This window comes from Corylus avellana, chromosome ca6 (assembly GCF_901000735.1).
Source record: "Corylus avellana chromosome ca6, CavTom2PMs-1.0".
Classification (NCBI taxonomy): domain Eukaryota; kingdom Viridiplantae; phylum Streptophyta; class Magnoliopsida; order Fagales; family Betulaceae; genus Corylus; species Corylus avellana.
In genome coordinates this window covers 2,538,314-2,559,764 of record NC_081546.1, presented here as the reverse complement: position 1 = coordinate 2,559,764, position 21,451 = coordinate 2,538,314, and the positions used below count along the sequence as shown (strand labels likewise).

Sequence of the window (21,451 nt, the reverse complement as noted above, 5' to 3'; positions counted from 1 at the left end):
GGGGTTCAGACGAGACTGCAGACAAGGCTCTCGGGAATTCCTATTTATCGAGCTCGTCTGGACGGGATTGCAAACGAGATTGCAAACGAGGCTCTCGAGGAAAATAGAATTCTTCGAGCATCCGAACGGCACTTCTTCTCGTCCAAATGGTAATTGAATGGATGATGAATCTTGGCACTTTTGGTCACCATTTTGCTTACCGAATTAAGCCAACAAGAACTTACATAGTTTAAAAAACAATTGCACATCTCTTTCATCACTTGGTCTCACTACCTATATATATATATATAGCTAAACAAGAGATATATCAATATATAATTGATTTCATCATATGATGCAGGCATATATATATAACCTTGTGACGCGGGATAAACATTGATCACGACAATACAATGTGAAATTAGGGCAAAAAGAGTAGAAAATTAATAAAGAAGATAGAAAGAGAGAGGACGGGAAAAAGAGAGAAAAGAGAAGAACTGGGGAGATAAAGAGATAGAAGAGAAAATCCCATTTTCATAATTTTATTCCATCAAAGTTTTTCTCCATTGGAGTACAAAGCATGCTTACATAAACTCACAATTAAACCCCAAGGCAACGCTCTAGTGCAACGTAATTTGTTTCCATTTATTGAATTACCAAAAATAATATAGGAAAACACCCATTTATTGAATTACAAAATACTTTGACTCTTGAAAATTAAAATAAACATAAATTACAACTAATAAAACCTAAATAAAATTATAAGACCCAATAACTTGTCGTCTGCATCACCATGCACTAATAAATTATCTACCATCATCCAGTGGTTCTAGTAGCTGGTTTGGCATGCTATCGTACCCAGTGGTAGAAGTGCCAACATCAATGTTGAAAGAGTGTGCAGGGACATCGAGCAAGTACTCAGTCTCTTCCGTGTAGATAGCAGCCTTTCCCCATGGATGCTTCCCCATAACTGTTAATCCCTCCAACTCCATTGCCACTTCCTTCATTGAAGGCCTATCTTCCCCTCTTACCCTTAAGCACCTTTTTGCAAGATTAGCAACTTCCTTTAGTTCTTCAATATTACTTTCATTGACAATGTGATTGTCAAGAATTTCAAGTAGGCGATCCTCTTTTATTGCAGAAACAAAGTACATTGCTAGATTTCGATCACTTTCGGGCCTATTGAAAGAGAGTGCCTCATTTCCCGTTAATAGCTCTGCCACAACAACGCCAAAGCTATAGACATCACTTTTTTCTGTTAGTTGGCTAGTATGGAAGTATTCGGGATCCAAGTATCCGAAAGTTCCTTGCACCAAAGTGGTTAATTGTGTTTGATCAAGAGGTACTAGCCTCGAAGCTCCAAAGTCAGACACTTTTGCCATGTAGTTATCATCTAATAGTATATTTGTAGTTTTCACATCCCTGTGTATAATTGGCATAGAAGTTGAAAAGTGTAAGTATGCAAGTGCTCCTGCAGTTTCTGCTGCTATCTTCAAACGTATTTCCCATGAAAGTGAGGATGATAGGCTTTTATTATGAATGTGGTCAGAAAGAGTCCCATTTGTGATGAATTCATAAACTAGTAAGGGCACTTCTGTTTCTAAACAACAACCTAATAGCTTAACCACATTCCTATGGTTAATTTGGGTGAGCACAACCACTTCATTTATGAATTGCTCAATCTGTCTTTGATCACTGATTTTGGACTTTTTAATGGCAACTACTTTGTTATCAGGCAACACTCCTTTGTAAACAGTTCCATAGCCTCCTTGACCAATGACTCTACTCTTATCGTAGTTGTTTGTGGCATTTTCAAGCTCTTTTGCACTAAAGATTTTATCTGTCTTGACCGACCCTCTATGACTCAAGAGTTTTTGTTGTAACATTAATCCACCATTTTGTTTGAAGAATCTTTCTTTGAGCTTGAGAAGCTTTCTTCTTTTCAATACCCAAGATATCCAAGAACCTCCCACAACCAATGCTAAGAGGCCTATGCTGATACCTGCGCATGTCCAAAGAATCAAACATGCATGCATTTTGATTAATGGAAACAAAATATATAGGCGACATTTGTTTTACAACGTAGCTAGTGATGTCGCATATAGCATACATCTACGTACCATGCATGGCGAACAATGTGGTTCTTGTCCAATTTTATATATCAAAGTAAAACATACGTAATTTATAAAATAGAAGTCTATAAAAGTAGATGTGGTGAACCAAGTTTTGAGGTGTCGTCTTTTCTTTCTTAAAACCTTAATGTTTCTTTGTTAGTTTAGAATGTTAGGAAATTAATCATATTTTCTAGAACTAGTGAAATGCAAAAAAAATTAATAACACTAAAAAAAGTAATATCACAAAATTAACACAATATTTATATGATTCATCATTAATGGCTACGTCCACAAAATTTTAGCAAGATTTTACTATTTTCGAGAAAAATAGGAGGTGTGAATATCCATGGATATATAAACTCATACAAAACCCTACCAAAAAAAAAACAAACTTGAATATAAATATTTGGGAAAAAAAAAAAAAAAAGATAAAGGAGCGAAAGATACTAAGACCATCAAAGTATAAAGAGACTTTGATGGTATCTTTCGCTCCTTTCTTAAGATACCTTGATGGTCTCTTAAGAGCCAGAAAAAAAATATCCAAGAGAAAGAAACTTTGCCGAACGACCACCAGCCTTGTCCAGTGAGGCATGGTCGGGTTTGATATATCGCCGTCCAGATGGATTCCACATTTACATCAAGGGCCAGAGGACGAGCCTACGGTAGATCGAGTGCATCCCCACCACATATACAAGATATATACATCTATGATCTAGCTAAATATCCTGCATGATTGGTCTTAAAGTCAACGACTTTGAACCAAACCATACTTCCACGCCAACAGTACGGACGAAGAATTGGTCTTATTAGACTGCTTGAAATTTTGTGCATCTTAAGAGAGAGGGGGAGGGGAGGGGATGTCAAGTTTACCCTGTTTTGAGTAGTAGTGTAAAATGTGAAACCTAGCTATCTGCTAGTTGAGATAAGTGGATTCCGTAATTTTTTATTTTTAAATTGTCCAAATTTGTATGAAATTTAAACAACCTAATAACAAGGCTTTCAATACTTGATGGAGCTAGTAATAATTGAATAAATTACCAAGCAAAAACCAAAACAAATCAATAAATAATATAAGTGTCAAGTACTTACCCAAAGCAATACTGATAACCTTAGATTGGTTGACTTTAGCACGGCAACTTGTTCCGCTTCCATCGACTTCGTACCCCTCGCTACAAGAACAGTAGAAACCCCCAGGAGAGTTGTTGCATATTTGAGACTTATTATCGCAGTTGTCTAGTTTGTTGCTGCACTCATCAATATCTGAAACATAGGTAGCAATACAACCTTTATGCTCATTTACCAATTAAAGACATGCAACAAATGTGTAATAAACATGTGCATGTAAATATTACAAATATCCCAACAGAAAAAGGAAAAAAAAAAAAAAAAAAAGCTTGCAAAACGAAAGGTATTTAATTACCAAAGCAACCATCAGGGAGGTAAGGGTTCCCCAGAAAGCCACTGGAGCATTTGCAACGATACCCTGGACCGTTGGTGGAATTGTAACATTCACTATGTGCAGCCTTGCATGCATAGCTCGTCAAATTCTTTTGAGCATCTGGGCATGTGTCATTTCCTACTGCCCAATCAAGCACCACGGGAAAGGTCTCTCTAAACTGTAAACTTTTAAGATCAAAGCGAGAAAAGTTGTAGGCTTTTTCTTCCACCACAAAACCGAAATCACAAGGATTGAACCTGTATACTTTGGAGTGGTTCTTGAAGCTCCCAACTGCAGTAGTGAAATCTATTAATCCTTCTGGGATAGAAGTCTGGCAACAGCCAATGCCAGAGCAAGACCCGTTATCCATGCTGTCAAATGTGTCACAGACTGATGTACATCCAGCCGTGTAGTTCTTTACTTCTGAATTACCATCATCAACTTCCCCCGAAATATACGCATAAGTGGCGCAACCGATGGCAGTGAACTTGTTCCTCGTATATGAGACGCGGAACTTCGACAATGAGAACCCGGAATATGTGCCGTTGACAAAAAACCCTGACTCGTTGTAGCAGTCACGGGCTATGGAGGATAAGATTCGCAGCTCACCATCCAATGATATGTTGAGGACAGGTAGATCACCTTTGCGCAGAAATGGTGTTGGAGTGCCGGCGGACGTGTAGTTACAAGTGATGAGAAAAGATGAATCAAGGTAACAGCCCTCGGTTGTTCCAAATGGGTATGGAATGCTAAGATTTCCACATGTCTTGTTGCAGTTCGGATCGGGTTGAGATGTAGCTGTTGCTGCTAAAATGAATGCCCCAAAAAGCAATTTTTGTTGCCAAAGCATTCCACGGAAAGCCATGGCTTACCTTTTTCTGTGTCTCTTCTTTTGTATAATTTAGTCTTTCTTTGTGCTGCCCACAACCTTGAATCACCTCCTCTTTATAAAAGCCAAGCACCGACTAGTCCTATATGAACCAGTCAAGAAATGGACAGGAAATTCTTTCAAATTGGAGTGTAACCATTTTTTTTTACAATCTAATCTTTAAAAGCGACACCTTTCTTTTAGAATGTAAAAAGAACATATCTTTTAGATATGTTCTCGTGTTCTTCTTATATCCTCTTTGTCTTAGGTGAAAATTATTTTATAAAAAACAAGTGAAATATAAGAAGCAGCTTTCTTATTTATTTTTTATAAAATAATTTTTACAAAAGATTAGAAAGATACAAGAAAAACACTAGGAGAATACCTAACATTTTCTTCTCTCAAATGTTTTGTATTTTATTACGGTTATTGTTGATTTACAATAAAAAAAAAAAAAAAAAAAAAAAAAAGCAAGCAATAAGCGTAATATCATGGATAGTTAAACAGCGCGCGAAAGCTGCCGTTGACGGACCAAAAAAATTGACCCAGTTAGTTGAATGACCAATGCTAAGGAGAAATTAGGCTTGAGCCACGCGTCGGTCCATGGGCGAAATTTCTTGCATTTAGAGGATATTGGATAATTAATGAAAAAAGAAAAGAAATTTGACTTTTTTTAAGAAAAAAAATAACAATTGAAGGGTGAAATAAATTGGATGGAAAAACTTATATAAATGAAAAAGAAATTTTGAATTTTTTGTAGGAAAAAAATGAAAAAGTGGTTTAATATTGTGAAGAAAGAAATTTGATATTTTTTTTTTAAGGAATAGATTGCCAAATCGGCTCGTTTCTTGGATTTTTGGGTCCATAATTCTTGTTCATGTCAAGACGAAAGCTTTTATTTACAGTAAAAATTACTAGGACGCATTGCACAGACAATAATAATAATAATAATATGTCGGCACCACATCATTAAATAAGTCACATTTAGGGAATTCTATGGAAGTTTGTAGGATATTGAAAATATTGAAGAAGGTAAGGAGGGAGAGAGGAAGAACACAGTGTAATATTAGGGATTACAATTTTCCCTTGATTCCATTTCAATATAAATGATGGTTTATTTATACATGAGGTGTGACACTGTTACTAGCCTTTATTACACCGTTCATTGCCGTTATTTTGTCTTCTTGTGTTGCATGCTTTGTCTCCTTGTATTGTGCCTTAATAAATTCAAGCGATCAAATATAAGTTAGAAATTAATCAAAATGCGATAAAAAATTTTTTTAAAAAAAAAAAAATTCTTATCGAAGTCAACACTGGCTTGAGAGAAGAGTTCAACGTGCGAAGTGACGAGGTGCCCGGGTAACAAAGTTTTGAAAGATGACTCGTGCTCTAGATCTCGTTTTCTTTAGTATCGTTGCAAACTTATAATATTCGTGTAGGGTTGCACATAAGAGTAAATATTAATAATAGAGGAACGTTAGGCTTACAAGTAAATTTTACAACAAATTTTTTACAATATAATATGGCACAACATCATGATTAGAAATGAGATAAATTCAACTTTTGAGAAATTCAATTATATTATGTCACATCATGTTGTAAATGTTTTTTTGTAAAATTTGTTTGTAAGCCTAACATTTTTCTTAACGATATTATGAAAACCATGTGAGTGGTTATATTATTTTGCACTACAAATAATGGGGGTGGCGCGTGGCCACCCCCTCCCTGGTTGGCAGCCACCCCTCTATTTTTTTATTTTTTAAAAAATAATAATAATTTTTAAGTGTGTCGGTGGGTGAGAGAGAGAAAATTTTTGAAGTTTTTAAATGTGTGTGGTTGTTATAAAAGCCAATTTTGAGCATTAAATTTTTCAAAAATTATTTGTTATCGTTTGAACAGTAACAAACGGCACATTTCAATGCGTGAGTAGTATCGTTTTGAACAGTATTACTATTCAAACGTTGCCTTATGCGCATGAATAGTGATGTCCACTGTTCAAACGTTGTCGTTTGAATAGTAAAATGACGCATTTTAGGGGTGCAAAGGCGGGCGGTTAAAAACCGCCCGCTAACCGTTAACCGCTATAACCGTCAACCGCTTAACCGCCTAACCGACTAACCGCATTAACCGCTAACCGCCTAACCGCTATAACCGCCTAGCGGTTAGCGGTTAGCGGTTATTGGGTCTACTAACCGTAACCGCTAACCGCTAACCGCCTTTTTATATAATATATTTTTATAATTATACATATAACATAATCACTTGATCATTAAATCACAATTTTTTTAAAAAATAATTAAATCACAATTTGAGTATTAATATATTATCACTATAATTTATATGATTATATCATATAATCACTTGATCATTAAATTACAATTTTTTTAAAAAAAATAATTAAATCACAATTTGAGTATTAATATATTATCACTATAATTTATATGATTATATCACATGAGATTGATTATTAAATCATTTGATTATATAATAACAAATTATACATATATAATATGACATAACTCATAAGTATATCAATTCATACTAATACAACAATTAAATATCTAGAGACTTATTTCCAATGTATGTTATAAACTTATAAGTCTATATATGTTATAAGTCTATATAAGTCTACATATGTATATGAATAATATAAATGTATAATATCAATACTTAATCATATGATTTAATGACAATTCAAATATTTTATTCAAGACTTCAAGTGAATCATATTATTAATGTACAATGATGATATGATTCGTATAATATCAAATTAAGTAATTGACATTGGATTAAACAATGACCAATGTGTTACTTATAAACACAATTTAAGTATTAATGTATTATCATTATAATTTTAGTAATTTATATATTATCACTATAATTGATATGATTATATCACATGATGACTTGATCATTAAATCATATGATTATATAATAATAAATAATGCATATATAATATGACATAACTCATAAGTCATAAGTCTACAAGTTAATCATATGATTCATGTACAATGATAATCACAATTGATTCAATTGAATTAAACAATATATTACTTATAACTACAAGTCTACAATTTAATTAAAGTATTATTAGATACTATAGGAATTTAGGATTTAGAAGATATTAAAAATACAAGAAAAAAAAATGAGGGTAAAAAAAAGCCCAAAAAGCCAAAAAAAAGGGCCAAATTTTAAAAAAGCGGTTAGCGGGCGGTTATCTATTTTGCTAACCGCTAACCGGCTGTTAACCGTTAACCGCTAACCGTTAGGCGGTTAGCGGTTGCGGTTAGTGAAATCTACTAACCGCTAAGGCGGTTACGGTTAGCGGTTATTGCCACTAACCGCTAACCGTAACCGCCTTTGCACCCCTACAATCAGGTCAAACAAAGCAACTAAATAAATGCATGATTAAAAGAGAATATTAATTGAAAAACTCATTTAATTTATTGCGGAAGCTTTGGTTAAAATTCTAACGAGACATGCTATTATAAGCCTTCACCCACTCATTTTCTTATTTCCCAATTTTCAAAAGAATTCAGATTCCTTGAAATTTTTAGGGAAATTCTTTGAAATTTTTAGGTGAATTTTAGTTTCTAAAATTTCAGATTCAAGTCATTGATTTTCATCCAAGAGCCATTATCCTACCATATGTCCCACTACTAATAAAATAATGATAATTATTAATATCAATAATATCATTACAAATTTATTAATCATGGGACACGTGGTATAATAATAACTTTTGGATGAAAATTGATAGCTTGAATCTGGAATTTCAGAAACTAAAATTCTCCTAAGAATTTCAGGAGATCCGAATCCTTTTCAAAATATCAAAATAATAATTGAATCTTTCAGGTTTATGTGAGATTCACACACGTGCCCACATATTTAATAGTAATTTTAATAAATTTAGAATTATTTTTTAATTTTAAAATAACGACATAATTCTTATTAAAGTTCCATAGCTATTAACATTCTGTTTTGCGGGATTCCACTTATTTAAAGATAAATGAGTTTCATGCTGAGAACTTAATAGTCTCCTAAGCCCCATCTCGCCTCATAAAGCTTGCTAATCATAACCTGAAAATTAAAAGATGAAAGGGTGAGCGAAAAGGTTCAATAAGTAAAATCTCCAACCAAGAAAATAGTTGAATTAAATTCATTTTTCTTTTAAAACTCTTTTTGAAAACATTGAACTCAGCATGACAGAGAAACTTCTTAAAAAATTAATTTCCTTGTAAACTAATTAAACTTAAGAAAACCTAAAATTCTTTTTCTTAGACTCTGGAATCTGGATAAAACATTTTTTTATGTCAAGTTTTAGTGTTGTCGAACTCAACGTCAACCCATAATAAGTTAAAAGCATTTGGTTTAGGGTTGAGTTGGTTTCAAGGAATATTCTTAAAACATTAATTTCCTTGTAAGCTAAACTTAAGAAAATCTAATTATTCTTCTTATACGTAATCTGGATCAAACATTTTTCTTTAAAAACATTTTCTTAATTAATAATACTCATCTGACAATACACGGAAACTATTAAATGTGTTGAACCATGCACGAGTGCCCCCCTTTGAGGTATAAAAATGATTTAAAACTTGTCATTTCATTGACACTATGAGAGAATTTAGTCTTATATACTGGTACGTACCTAATCATTATTATAAATTAAACAAATAGAAAGAAAAGTCTAAACCCCGGCCCAGAACGTACGCGGCACGTAGTCAAATTGTCGAGACAAAACCAAGAGCATTGTTCTATAATTCTGGATAGGATCCCCCATTATTGGGAGAATTAGAGATTTTTCAATTTTTAATTCTGGCAGTTATTTTTATTAAACAGTTTATATGTCTCACCTAAAAAAAATTAAAAGTAAAAATAATAAAAAATTAAAATCAAATAAAAAAAGGGATGGCCGGCCACCACAGTTGAGTCTACTTGGAGGTGGTTTGGCCACCCCAAGGGCCAAATAAAAATAAAAAAATTAAAATTTTTTGGCCATTGGGAGTGCAACGGGCTAGTTTGAAGTGGCCGAAGCCACCCCTAAACTCAACTGGGGTGGCCGGCCACCCCAGTTTTTTTTAATTTGATTTTATATATATATTTTTTATTTTAATTTTTTATTATTTTTATTTTTAAAAATTCATTAATATTTTATTATTTAATTTAAGTGGGACACATGATATCATATAGGCTGTTAGATAAAAATTGACGGCCAAAATTAAAAATTGGAGAATCTCCATTTCTCCCATTATTGGGAGGGGATCCTAATCCTATAATTCTGTCACTGACTAATAATTATTTATACATTGGCATGGGAAGTTCTTAGATTATTTTACAAAGTCTGGACGACTTGTTGATTAGTACTTGATAGTATTATATGGCAAGAAGTTTCTATATAAAAACATAAGGCCATATGGGGTGGGTGGGGATCGGAGGACCACGATGAAAATGGACGGAGGGCCATGATGGCCGGGTCAACGTCAACTAAATCGTTTGATTATATCTTATCATATCTCTTATATTAATACATATAATATAATTGGCAGAAGTTGGTGTATCACGTTGGAGGAGGGTTTGGTTGATGCATCATAATAGACGGAACGCAGTCACGCAGTCACAGCCGCGTATGACGGCCACTAGGGGTGCAAAGGCGGGCGGTTTTTAACCGCCCGCTAACCGCTAACCGCTATAACCGCCAACCGCCTAACCGCCTAACCGTTTAACCGCATTAACCGCTAACCGCCATAACCGCCTAGTGGTTATCGGTTAGCAGTTATTGGGTCTACTAACCGTAACCGCTAACCGCTAACCGCCTTTTTATATAATATATTTTTATAATTATACATATAACATAATCACTTGATCATTAAATCACATTTTTTAAAAAAATAATTAAATCACAATTTGAGTATTAATATATTATCACTATAATTTATATGATTATATCATATAATCACTTGATCATTAAATCACAATTTTTTTAAAAAAATAATTAAATCACAATTTGAGTATTAATATATTATCACTATAATTTATATGATTATATCACATGAGATTGATTATTAAATCATTTGATTATATAATAACAAATTATACATATATAATATGACATAACTCATAAGTATACTAATTCATACTAATTCATACTAATACAACAATTAAATATCTAGAGACTTATTTCCAATGTATGTTATAAACCTATAAGTCTATATAAGTCTACATATGTATATGAATAATATAAATGTATAATATCAATAGTTAATCATATGATTCAATGACAATTCAAATACTTTATTCAAGACTTCAAGTGAATCATATTATTAATGTACAATGATGATATGATTCGTATAATATCAAATTAAGTAATTGACATTGGATTAAACAATGACCAATGTGTTACTTATAAACATAATTTAAGTATTAATGTATTATCATTATAATTTTAGTAATTTATATATTATCACTATAATTGATATGATTATATCACATGATGACTTGATCATTAAATCATATGATTATATAATAATAAATAATACATATATAATATGACATAACTCATAAGTCATAAGTCTACAAGTTAATCATATGATTCATGTACAATGATAATCACAATTGATTCAATTGAATTAAACAATATGTTACTTATAACTACAAGTCTACAATTTAATTAAAGCATTATTAGATACTTTAGGAATTTAGGATTTAGGAGTTTGAACATTACCATTTACCATTAGATATTAAGTTCAATTCAAAGAAAAAAGATTATAAGTAAATATGATAAGAATTTAAATAATTAATCATATGAATCATATGATATAATTTAATGAGACTATATGATTATATAATATCAAATTAAGTAATTGACATTAGATTCAACAATGTGTTACTTATAATCACAATTGAAGTATTAATGTATTTTTTGAACATTTTTTAGAAAAAGAAATTTAACCATTTTTTGAAAGAAAAAAAAAAAGAAAATTAACAATTTTGAACAATTTTGAATTTTATATATATATATATAATTGCTTATAGTTATATTATATGCATATTGAATAATATAAATGTATAAGATAAATATTTAACTATATGATCCAATTACAATTCCAATACTTAATCAATTATTCATGTACAATGACAATGACAATGTGATTCATATAATATCAAATTAAGTAATTGACATTGGATTAAACAATGTGTTACTTATAACTACAATTGAAGTATTTTTGTTTGTTTGTAAGTTTATAAGATCAACACTTAATCATATGATCCAATGACAATTCAAATATTTATAGCAATTGGGCCCAAGAAGATATTAAAAATACAAGAAAAAAAATGAGGGTAAAAAAAAGCCAAAAAAAAAAAGCCCAATTTTAAAAAAGCGGTTAGCGGGCGGTTATCTATTTCACTAACCGCTAACCGGCCACTAACCGCTAACCGTTAACCGCTAGGCGGTTAGCGGTTGCGGTTAGTGAAATTTACTAACCGCTAGGGCGGTTACGGTTAGCGGTTATTGCCACTAACCGCTAACCGTAACCGCCTTTGCACCCCTACATTTTAGTTATTATTATTTTTTTTTAAAACGTCACTAATTTGGGGTTTTTATTTTTTTTATTTTTTGGGGTAGTGTTGTTGCGATTATGATAAAAATAGAATTCTGATAAGTACTTTGATATAAGAGGGGCTTGCATGGAATTTAGAAGACATGCATAAATGAGTCGTTGTGATACCCAAATTTTGCTAGGAGGAAAATAAAGTATGAAGATGAGATTTTTACAAAACTAGTTTTATATATATCTGCATCTGTTTTATGTTCTTATGATTTAATTGTTGTTTAGATGTTTTGTGAAAACTATGCACTTATTTTAAAAATGGGATTTGTTTTGGGAAATGTGAGAGAGAAAGAAATTTTATAAAAAAATGGTTCATATCACACACAAGACAAGTCGGTATATTTTTACTTGCTAAGCCGTGAACTCATACATCAAAAAATTGTGAAATTTTACAGATGTCATCATGGAGGTTGAGGAGGACCCATACGCAATTCTAAACAACGATCAATCAATGAGGTCATCAAGAGGCCTCAGATCTTTTATAATTTTAGAGGGTATTTTTAATTTTTTAGTAGAAAAAATATAAAAAGTAAAAGTAAGTTGTAAATATTTCATGTTTAAAGATGATTGTAAATATTAAAAAGCAAAAAAATCCAAAAAATAATAAATAATAATAAGATAAAAGGTTGTCAAAAGCTGTCACAACCAATATCTTTTACACTTTGCCTAAGAATTCTTAACTTTTTTTTGGGGGGGTTAACATAACTAATTCTTTTTGAAACATCCTGTAATATATTCACCAAAAAATCTTTCTGACCAAGTACGTACCCAAGTGTCATAATTAATAACGTCTAGTAAGGAGAAACTTTAATTTGGTAATTGCAACATGCACCATGCATTTTGGAGAATAATCAAGTCTTCTTGGAGAATAATCAAGTTTTCCTGAAACTCCTCTCCTTTTCCCAATTATATCTCGGAAAAAAAAAAAAGAAAAAAAAAGAAAAAGAAGGTCAAGTCTTCTTGCAACACGTCACACATGCATGGGTTATGATCTAAAAATTAATAACCTTAAAAAGTAGTTAAATTAAAAGGCATGTAATCTCCACATCGGTCGTTAGGGAGTGCTAATTGAGCTGCTACTGCGGCGGCTGCCATTCCTGATAATAGCACACCAACCCAAGTGAGTTGCATAAGCATCCCATGGAAACCCATAGCCCCCACTATTTCTGAGAAGAAGATTTTAAGTTTACTGCGTTTTTGTTTGTAAAATTGTCTTTAAATCTGGAATTCTTATATGCATATGGACGAAAGACCCACTCGATGCGCCGTGTGTGACTTGGCCTTGTACATTCAAAATTGTCTATAACATCACTACCTGGAGCTTTCTTAAATTTTATTCTAGATATACCTCAAAATATAATAAAAATTATTTGAAACAGACGACTCCCTTAAAATCAAGAAAAGCAAAAGTAACTCTAAATTTAGGATATCACTTTGAATAATGTTAAAATGAAGGTTTATATCTTTCTTGTGTTCTCTCAAAATTAATGTGAATCTTAAGATTACTATTTAATCAAAATCGAATATTAATTTATTCCAAAATTGAGGTGGCTCTTTCAATTTTCTCTTTTCTATAACATTTATTTGAAACAATATTTAAATGGGTTTTTCTTTCCTCTCTCTTGACCTTTTTATTATTTAATTCAAAGTATTGGGACAAAAGTTACAGTAACTCAAGAGACAAAGAACTTAAGAGTTAAAAGTTAAATTAACTCAAGAGTCAAGAGTTACAAATGATAATTAACTTTATTGTTGTTAATGTAAAAGTATAAAAGATTTGTAACGTTCATATTATTTCTCTATAAATAGAGTATTGTACACAATCAAATATATCAACGTAATATGTAGCTAAGATGTGGGCTTTGATGTGTAGACGTAGGCCATATACGCCGAATCACCCTAATTCTCTGAGTCTCTATTCCTTATTCTCATTTCCCTTTTCTAATTATAAGTTCTAATATAAAAAATATTTAAATAATATGAAAAAAATATTTGTTAGATTAAAATTTAATAGTGATACATCTAAATTTAATAGTAATTTTGAGAAGGAAAATAAAATGTATAACATGAATTTCTTTGATTTGTGGGTTTATAATTCTCTTCCATCCCTTAAAAGGAGTTACTAGGAGTCATTTTCGTGGGTACTAGCATAAAGAAGTTTTGTGCCTTAAAATGATGTCGGCAACACATCATAAGTACATCATATTTAGACAATTCAACGAACAAGACAGTACAAAATTCATCGGAATATGATTTTCCTTTATTTAAAACCATGAAAAATAAAGGAAAAAATTGCTGTGATGAGTGATGTGATGTGCTGTAACACATATGACCCACCCAATGGCCGTGAATGGGACGGCCTAGACTGCCTAGTGGCTGCTAAACAGTAAATAAACTCTATCAGGACTTACTTTTTTTTTAAAAAAAAAAATTTTAAAAAAAATGAAAACCTCCTTCATAACTTGCCATCACCCAGCAAACTGCACCGCAAAAATTGTAGGTTCGTATGATAAAAAATTTTATAGGGTTTTTTTCTTATAATTGAAAAAAATATAAAAGTAAAAGTAATTTTAAATATTTTGTATTTATTTTAGGTTCAGAGATGAATATTAATATTTTTGGCTTTTTATTAAAAAGCAAAAAAACTCCAAAAAGATTAAAAACAATAATAAAATTAAACACTGTCAAATCAACTGAGTTAACTGTCACAGCCACTATCATTGACATTTTGCCTAAGAGCTCTGACTGTTCTTTTCTTTTCTTTTTGGGTTCATAACTAATTCTTTTTGCAACATCTTATCACATATGTTCACCAAAAAAATTTTCTAACCAAGTACCAAGTGCCATAATTAATAACGTCGGGTAATGAGAAATTTTAATTTAGTGATTGCAACGCATGCATTTTGGAGAATAATCAAGTCTTCTTGGAGAATAATTAAGTCTTCCCGTAACCATTTGTTCCCGGTTGTATCTCATAAAAAAAAAAAAAAAAAAAAATGTCTTCTTGCAATGTACACATGCATGGGTTCTGATCTAAAAATAACTTAAAGAAGTAGTTAAATTAAAAGGCATATAATTAACCATAATATATAACAGAATTACTGTTTGATGAATTAAGGTATAATAATATTTGTAAAAGGCATAGAATTAATCAACCAAAATATCATCCATTAAGGAGCAGCAAAGTGAACCAAAATAGCTAAGAGCTCATTAAAATCGATGATTCACATAATCAAACTTCAAAAGCATACCCGCTAGCTCCAAGATGTCAATTTATCTATTAATGTTATCACGTGTAGCGTAGTCAGTACGATAATAGGAGATGTGCAGGCCTTCTTTCTCAGGAATGGGATTGACTAGTCTAAGTCAATCGTCGATGATTAGTCTTAGTCATCCCTTGGGAATCTTATTCTAATCAGGGAATCTAGTCTTAGTCATCCTTCTAAAATCTTCTTGTTGTAAATAAATTACACTTCTCCCTTGAACTATCATTCACTTGTTAATATTTCTTTTAAATTTTTAATTATTACTATGCCCTCCTCCTCTTAATAATAAAAATGCCATTAATACAAAAAAATTTGAAAAAATTTGAAAAAATAAATTTTACTTAATCCTCTTGAATAGAGCTCTAAATTTTGAACTTTCATAACATTTGCAGTTAATATAGGTTCGTATGATAAAAACCTTTATATGGTTTTTGAGATGAATATTAGTATTTTTGACTTTCTGCTAAAAGCAAAAAACTCCAAAAATAAAATAAAACGTTGTCAAACCAGCTAAATTAGCTGTCACAGCCACCATCTTTTGACACTTTGCCAAAAAACTCTTACTATTCTTTTTTTCGTTCTTTCTTTTTGGGTTCACACATGCCTAATTCTTTTTGCAACATCCTGTAATATATGTTCACCAAAAATTATTTCTGGCCAAGTACCCAAGTGTCATAATTAACGACCTCAAGTTAGGAGAAACTTTAATATGGTGATTGCGCAACACATGCATTTTGGAGAATAATCAAGTCTTCTTGGAGAATAGTCAAGTCTTCCTGGAACCCCTCCCCTTTTCCCAGTTATATCTCAGGAAAAAAAAAAAAAGAAGGAGAAGAAAAAGTCAAGTCTTCTTGCAACACATACATGGGTTCTAATCTAAAAATAACTTAAAAAGTAGTTAAATTAAAAGGCATACAATTAACCACAATATATAACAGAACTACTGTTGGATGAATTAACGTATAATAATGTTTGTAAAAGGCAGAATTAACCAATATATCATCCATTAGGGAGCAGCAAAGTGAACCAAAATAGCTAAGAACTCATGAAAATCGATGATTCACATTATAATCAAACTTCAAAAGTATACCCGATAGATAGCTCCAACAACTTGCATGTCAATTTATCTGTCAATGTCATCACGTGTAGCTTAGTCAATACCATAATAGGAGACGTGTAGGCCTTCTATTCCCCAGGAATGGGATTGACTATTCTAAGTCAGTCGTCGATGATTAGTCTTAGTCATCCCTTGGTAGAGTATATCTGTAGCACGCACACACACACACACACACACACACACACACACATATATATATATTCGACCTCATATTAAGCTCTAAATCGTCATTGCTGACGTCCTTTTTAGTCATCAGGGGCCAGAGGACGAGCCTATGCTAGAGTATACCTATAGCACATATACATCTAGGTAATTAATTAGCATCTATGATTAGTCTTAAAATCGACCTATTCCGAATGGTTTAGTACGTGAAACCTATATGTTCGGTAATGGTGAGCTTCAGATTGCGCAACACATGCATTTTGGAGAATAATCAAGTCTTCTTGGAGAATAGTCAAGTCTTCCTGAAACCCCTCCCCTTTTCCCAGTTATATCTTAGGAAAAAAAAAAAAAGAAGGAGAAGAAAAAGTCAAGTCTTCTTGCAACACATACATGGGTTCTGATCTAAAAATAACTTAAAAAGTAGTTAAATTAAAAGGCATACAATTAACCACAATATATAACAGAACTATTGTTGGATGAATTAACGTATAATAATGTTTGTAAAAGGCAGAATTAACCAATATATCATCCATTAGGGAGCAGCAAAGTGAACCAAAATAGCTAAGAACTCATGAAAATCGATGATTCACATTATAATCAAACTTCAAAAGCATACCCGATAGATAGCTCCAACAACTTGCATGTCAATTTATCTGTCAATGTCATCACGTGTAGCTTAGTCAATACCATAATAGGAGACGTGTAGGCCTTCTATTCCCCAAGAATGGGATTGACTATTCTAAGTCAGTCGTCGATGATTAGTCTTAGTCATCTCTTGGTAGAGTATATCTGTAGCGCGCGCGCGCGCACACACACACACACACACACACATATATATATATATATTCGACCTCCTATTAAGCTCTAAATCGTCATTGCTGACGTCCTTTTTAGTCATCAAGGGCCAGAGGACGAGCCTATGCTAGAGTATACCTATAGCACATATACATCTAGGTAATTAATTAGCATCTATGATTAGTCTTAAAATCGACCTATTCCGAATGGTTTAGTACGTGAAACCTATATGTTCTATAATGGTGAGCTTCAAATTAAACACTCTTTGGCCACCACTTTTTTCTTTTTCTTGTTTAAGTTTAAAAAAAAATAAAAAAAAATAGAGGAATGATATAGCCCTAACTTTGGGCTAATTTTTTTCTTATTTTTTAATTTAAAAAAATAACGAAATAAAAAATTAAAAAAATTTCTAAAGCAATAATTTTTATTTAGGTCCTTCTTTTATTTGGTCTTTAAAAAAAAAGTACTTTTATTCATAATAATGACCAATTTTTTAAAACATGGTCATTATTATGAAGAAAAATACAATTTTGATTTTTTTTTAAAATACCAAATAAAAGAAGTACCAAAATAAAAATTATTGCTTCAGAAACTTTTTAATTTTTAATTTTTTAATTTTTTTAATTAAAAAATAAGGGAAAAAATACAGTTTTTATTTTAAAAAAATACCAAAAAAGAAAAAAGAATAACCAAAATAAAAATTATTGCTTCAAAAACTTTTTTTACCTTTAATTTTTTAATTTTTTTAATTAAAAAATAAGGCAAAAGTTGGCCCAAAGTTGAGCAAAAGTTGTACATTCCTTAAGGAATAGTTATTCCTTTCATTTTTAAGAGGAATAAGTATTTCTTTGTGTATGAGAATATTCATTCCTACAGGAATAACTATTTCGAGTAATAGATCCTTACCAAACAAGAGAATGACTATTCCTATATATGAATAGTCATTTCATTTCCGAAGTTTATTCCACAAGCCAAACATGGCCTAAATATTCTTTAGTTATACAAGTTTGTGCATCGTATGTTTCCTACTACGGGTCGATCAGGTCATCGTATGTTTCCCATTCTCCCCCGACGCCACCCCCATGGCCCCAGGGGTGGTTCGGCCACCCTCTAGGCTGAGCTGGGGTGGCCGGCCATCCCTTAGGGGGCAAATGGGGTGGCCGAACCATCTCATTTTATTTTTTTAATTATTTTATTTTTTAATAAATTATTTTATATTTATTTTTAAAATTTAACTAATATTTTATTAATTTATAGGGTAAAGTCCACTTAACCCTCTCAAACTATCATTCCAATGGCAATCTACCCCTCAAACTATCAATTGACAATTGCGACAATTTACCCCCCCAAACTACCAAAACAATGACAATGTACCCTGGGACGCTAGCAAAATGACGAAATTACCCATATAAAAATTTCAATAAGACAAAAATACCCTTAAAATTTTGAAAATAAAAATTAAATTTTAGTATTTTTGTTTTTAATTTAATTCGGGTAATTTCGTCATTTTGTTAAAATTGGGGATACATTATCATTGTTTTTGTAGTTTTGGGAGTAAATTGTCGTAATTGATAGTTTGAGGGATAAATTGTCAACATGGTGGTAGTTTGAAGAGGTTAAGCGGACTTTACCTTTATATTAGGTGGGACACGTGACGAATTTGTGGTTGTTTGATGAAAATGAGTGGTCAAGATTTCAAAAAAAATCCATGGGCAATTCTTGAAGAATAGCTGGGATCTTAATCCGTATTATTGATCTAGTTATTGACTTTATTGGGGTGTAGAAAGCATTAAGGAATGCAATTGTGAGAGAAATGGGGATTATCAGAGAAGGTGTGCTATATAATATTGAAGAATACTGGACGAGTGGTTATCGGACGAAAGATCCACTCGATCGATGTGCCGGCCGGGTATGACATGGCCTTTACATATATATTGCATCTAAATAATTGGCTGGCTAAAGTCTTTACCTTAATTAATCTACGTCTTCAACTCCTAGGACTGCATTAATTACTTTTAAAAAAACCTCAGCTTAATTTGTAGTTCACATTCATTGAGAGCTAATATATTGTTAGAATAGACAACCAATCTTGAAGACTAAGTAATCATTTGGTAAAAAAATTAAAAGCGCTTTTAAATGTTCAAAAAGCCAAAAAATTATCAAAATGCACTTCTAACAAAAACTTAAAAATGAAGCTTTTGTAAAAAAAACACTTTTTAACTTAAAAATTTTATTTCTCAAACATACTCTAAGCCAAAGTCACTCGGCCTGCTGGGATGGTGATTGGACATCTATTTTCATAACTACTCAATTGATTTAATTAACAAATAAGTAAACATATATACAATCACTCGCAAGCAGCAATATTGGTACTCCAAAGTTGACTAAAAATAAACATTCTTATCAATAGCACTAATAACAACAGTGTTTCTTAGATTTTCTTTAAATTTAAAGAATTAAAATATCTTTTGTTTTTCTAATCAAATAAATTTCACAATTAACTTTTTTTATTATTTTTTTATACCATTAAAATATTATTTCATATAAAAACAAGAGAAAAGAAAAAGTCATTTAACTATTCTTTCAAATAAATGAGAGGACAAAAGAGAGATTACAGAAATGAAAGAAAATATGGTTTTCTCTTTTCCCTAGTATTTATTTGAAATAATATTTTAATGGTATAGATAAAAGATAAAGAAAAATTATTATGAAGTTTATTTTAATAAAAAAAATAAAGGTAAATTGATTCTCTAAATTTTTTTTAAAAATTTAATGAAAACTGCTGTTAATACTCTTATGGTCAAATAAGTGGCAGTTAAGTTTTATATAAAGGAATGTATTGTAAACCAAAAGTTTTATGCTTGATTTTCTTGAGATAAGATTCCTTGAATAAACAGGGACCATTACTTGGGTTCGCCGTTCCTTCAATCCTAAAAATGTGAGGTAATCAATCGCATAAGGGATCGGAACGTCATTATTCATTCGAGTGAAAATAGGAAATATTTTTAATTTAAAATCTGTTGATCTTTTCTTGTTGAGATGTTAACATCGCGAAAGACTCGGAAAAAAAAACCTGGCGAAAGATTCCAATGTTGACTACAATATGTGGTGGAATAGGGAAGGTGTACAGACTACAGTTGTCTACTTCAACAAAGACATTTAATCTTTTCTTGTTGAGATGTTAACATCGCGAAAGACTTGGAAAAAAAAACCTGGCGAAAGATTCCAATGTTGACTACAATATGTGGTGGAATAGGGAAGGTGTACAGACTACAGTTGTCTACTTCAACAAAGACATTTATTTGTTAATTATAAATGTAATATTGTAATATTGAATAAACTATTAATACCATTGATACTACCGGAAGGTCACCGTCTTATTAGTAGACCAGTCCATTATTGATCACTGTCGAGTCAGCTTCTAACCCAGATGGCACTCAAAAAAAGCAAAAAATCAAAACAATCAAAAACAAATCAAAAATATTTGCTTCTAAGAATATACAAATTAATTCACTTTCACACAAAATATTTTCAATTCAAAATCTCTTATATATTAATTATTAAGGAAGAAAGTACCAAGTAGATGGATGATAGGTCATCAAGGAATATTAATTTGCTGCATTTAATTGTCATGTTGCAAATCCAATAATTAAAATACTTCATTGCTTCTTCTGCTTCATGGTTTAACACATTGAATGTGTGGAATTAATTAGTTTATCTTTTACTAAATAATAAATAGTAATTACAAATTCTATCGGTTGTAATCTACATTCTACAACAAAGCTATTATGATATTACACGTGCCGATGGAAGTTGCTGCCAAAATCCCACGTGACCCCGCATGCCACCCATCTACGGCAGCATGTCACACCCCAAGGCCCAAGTTACAGCAAGCAAGTCTATTCGGGCCATTTGTGACCGAACGCAGGCCTACCGATTATTGTCTAGCCCATTATTGTTGACCGTTTGTTCAATCCCATTGCTGATTGCCATCCAACCTAAGTCGGGTAGCCATAGTCCAGCCCAGTCGTATTTGTTGGTCTAGCCGCCAACACCTGTTCAGCCCAATCATGGCCTAATCACCAGTGGTTGTTGTCCCAAC

At 31.8% G+C, this 21,451-nt stretch overlaps 1 protein-coding gene across 1 annotated transcript; it reads right to left on the bottom strand.

Moving 5' to 3' along the window:
• Positions 1-647: 647 nt before the first annotated feature.
• On the bottom strand, positions 648-4,396 carry LOC132184250 (putative wall-associated receptor kinase-like 16). The gene is made up of 3 exons (XM_059597808.1): positions 3,514-4,396; positions 3,183-3,353; positions 648-1,981 (listed from the first exon to the last, which is right to left on the bottom strand). The coding sequence occupies exons 1-3, from the start codon at positions 4,394-4,396 to the stop codon at positions 786-788; spliced, it is 2,250 nt and encodes a 749-aa protein (XP_059453791.1). The 3' UTR covers positions 648-785.
• Between the last annotated feature and the right edge of the window lie 17,055 nt (positions 4,397-21,451).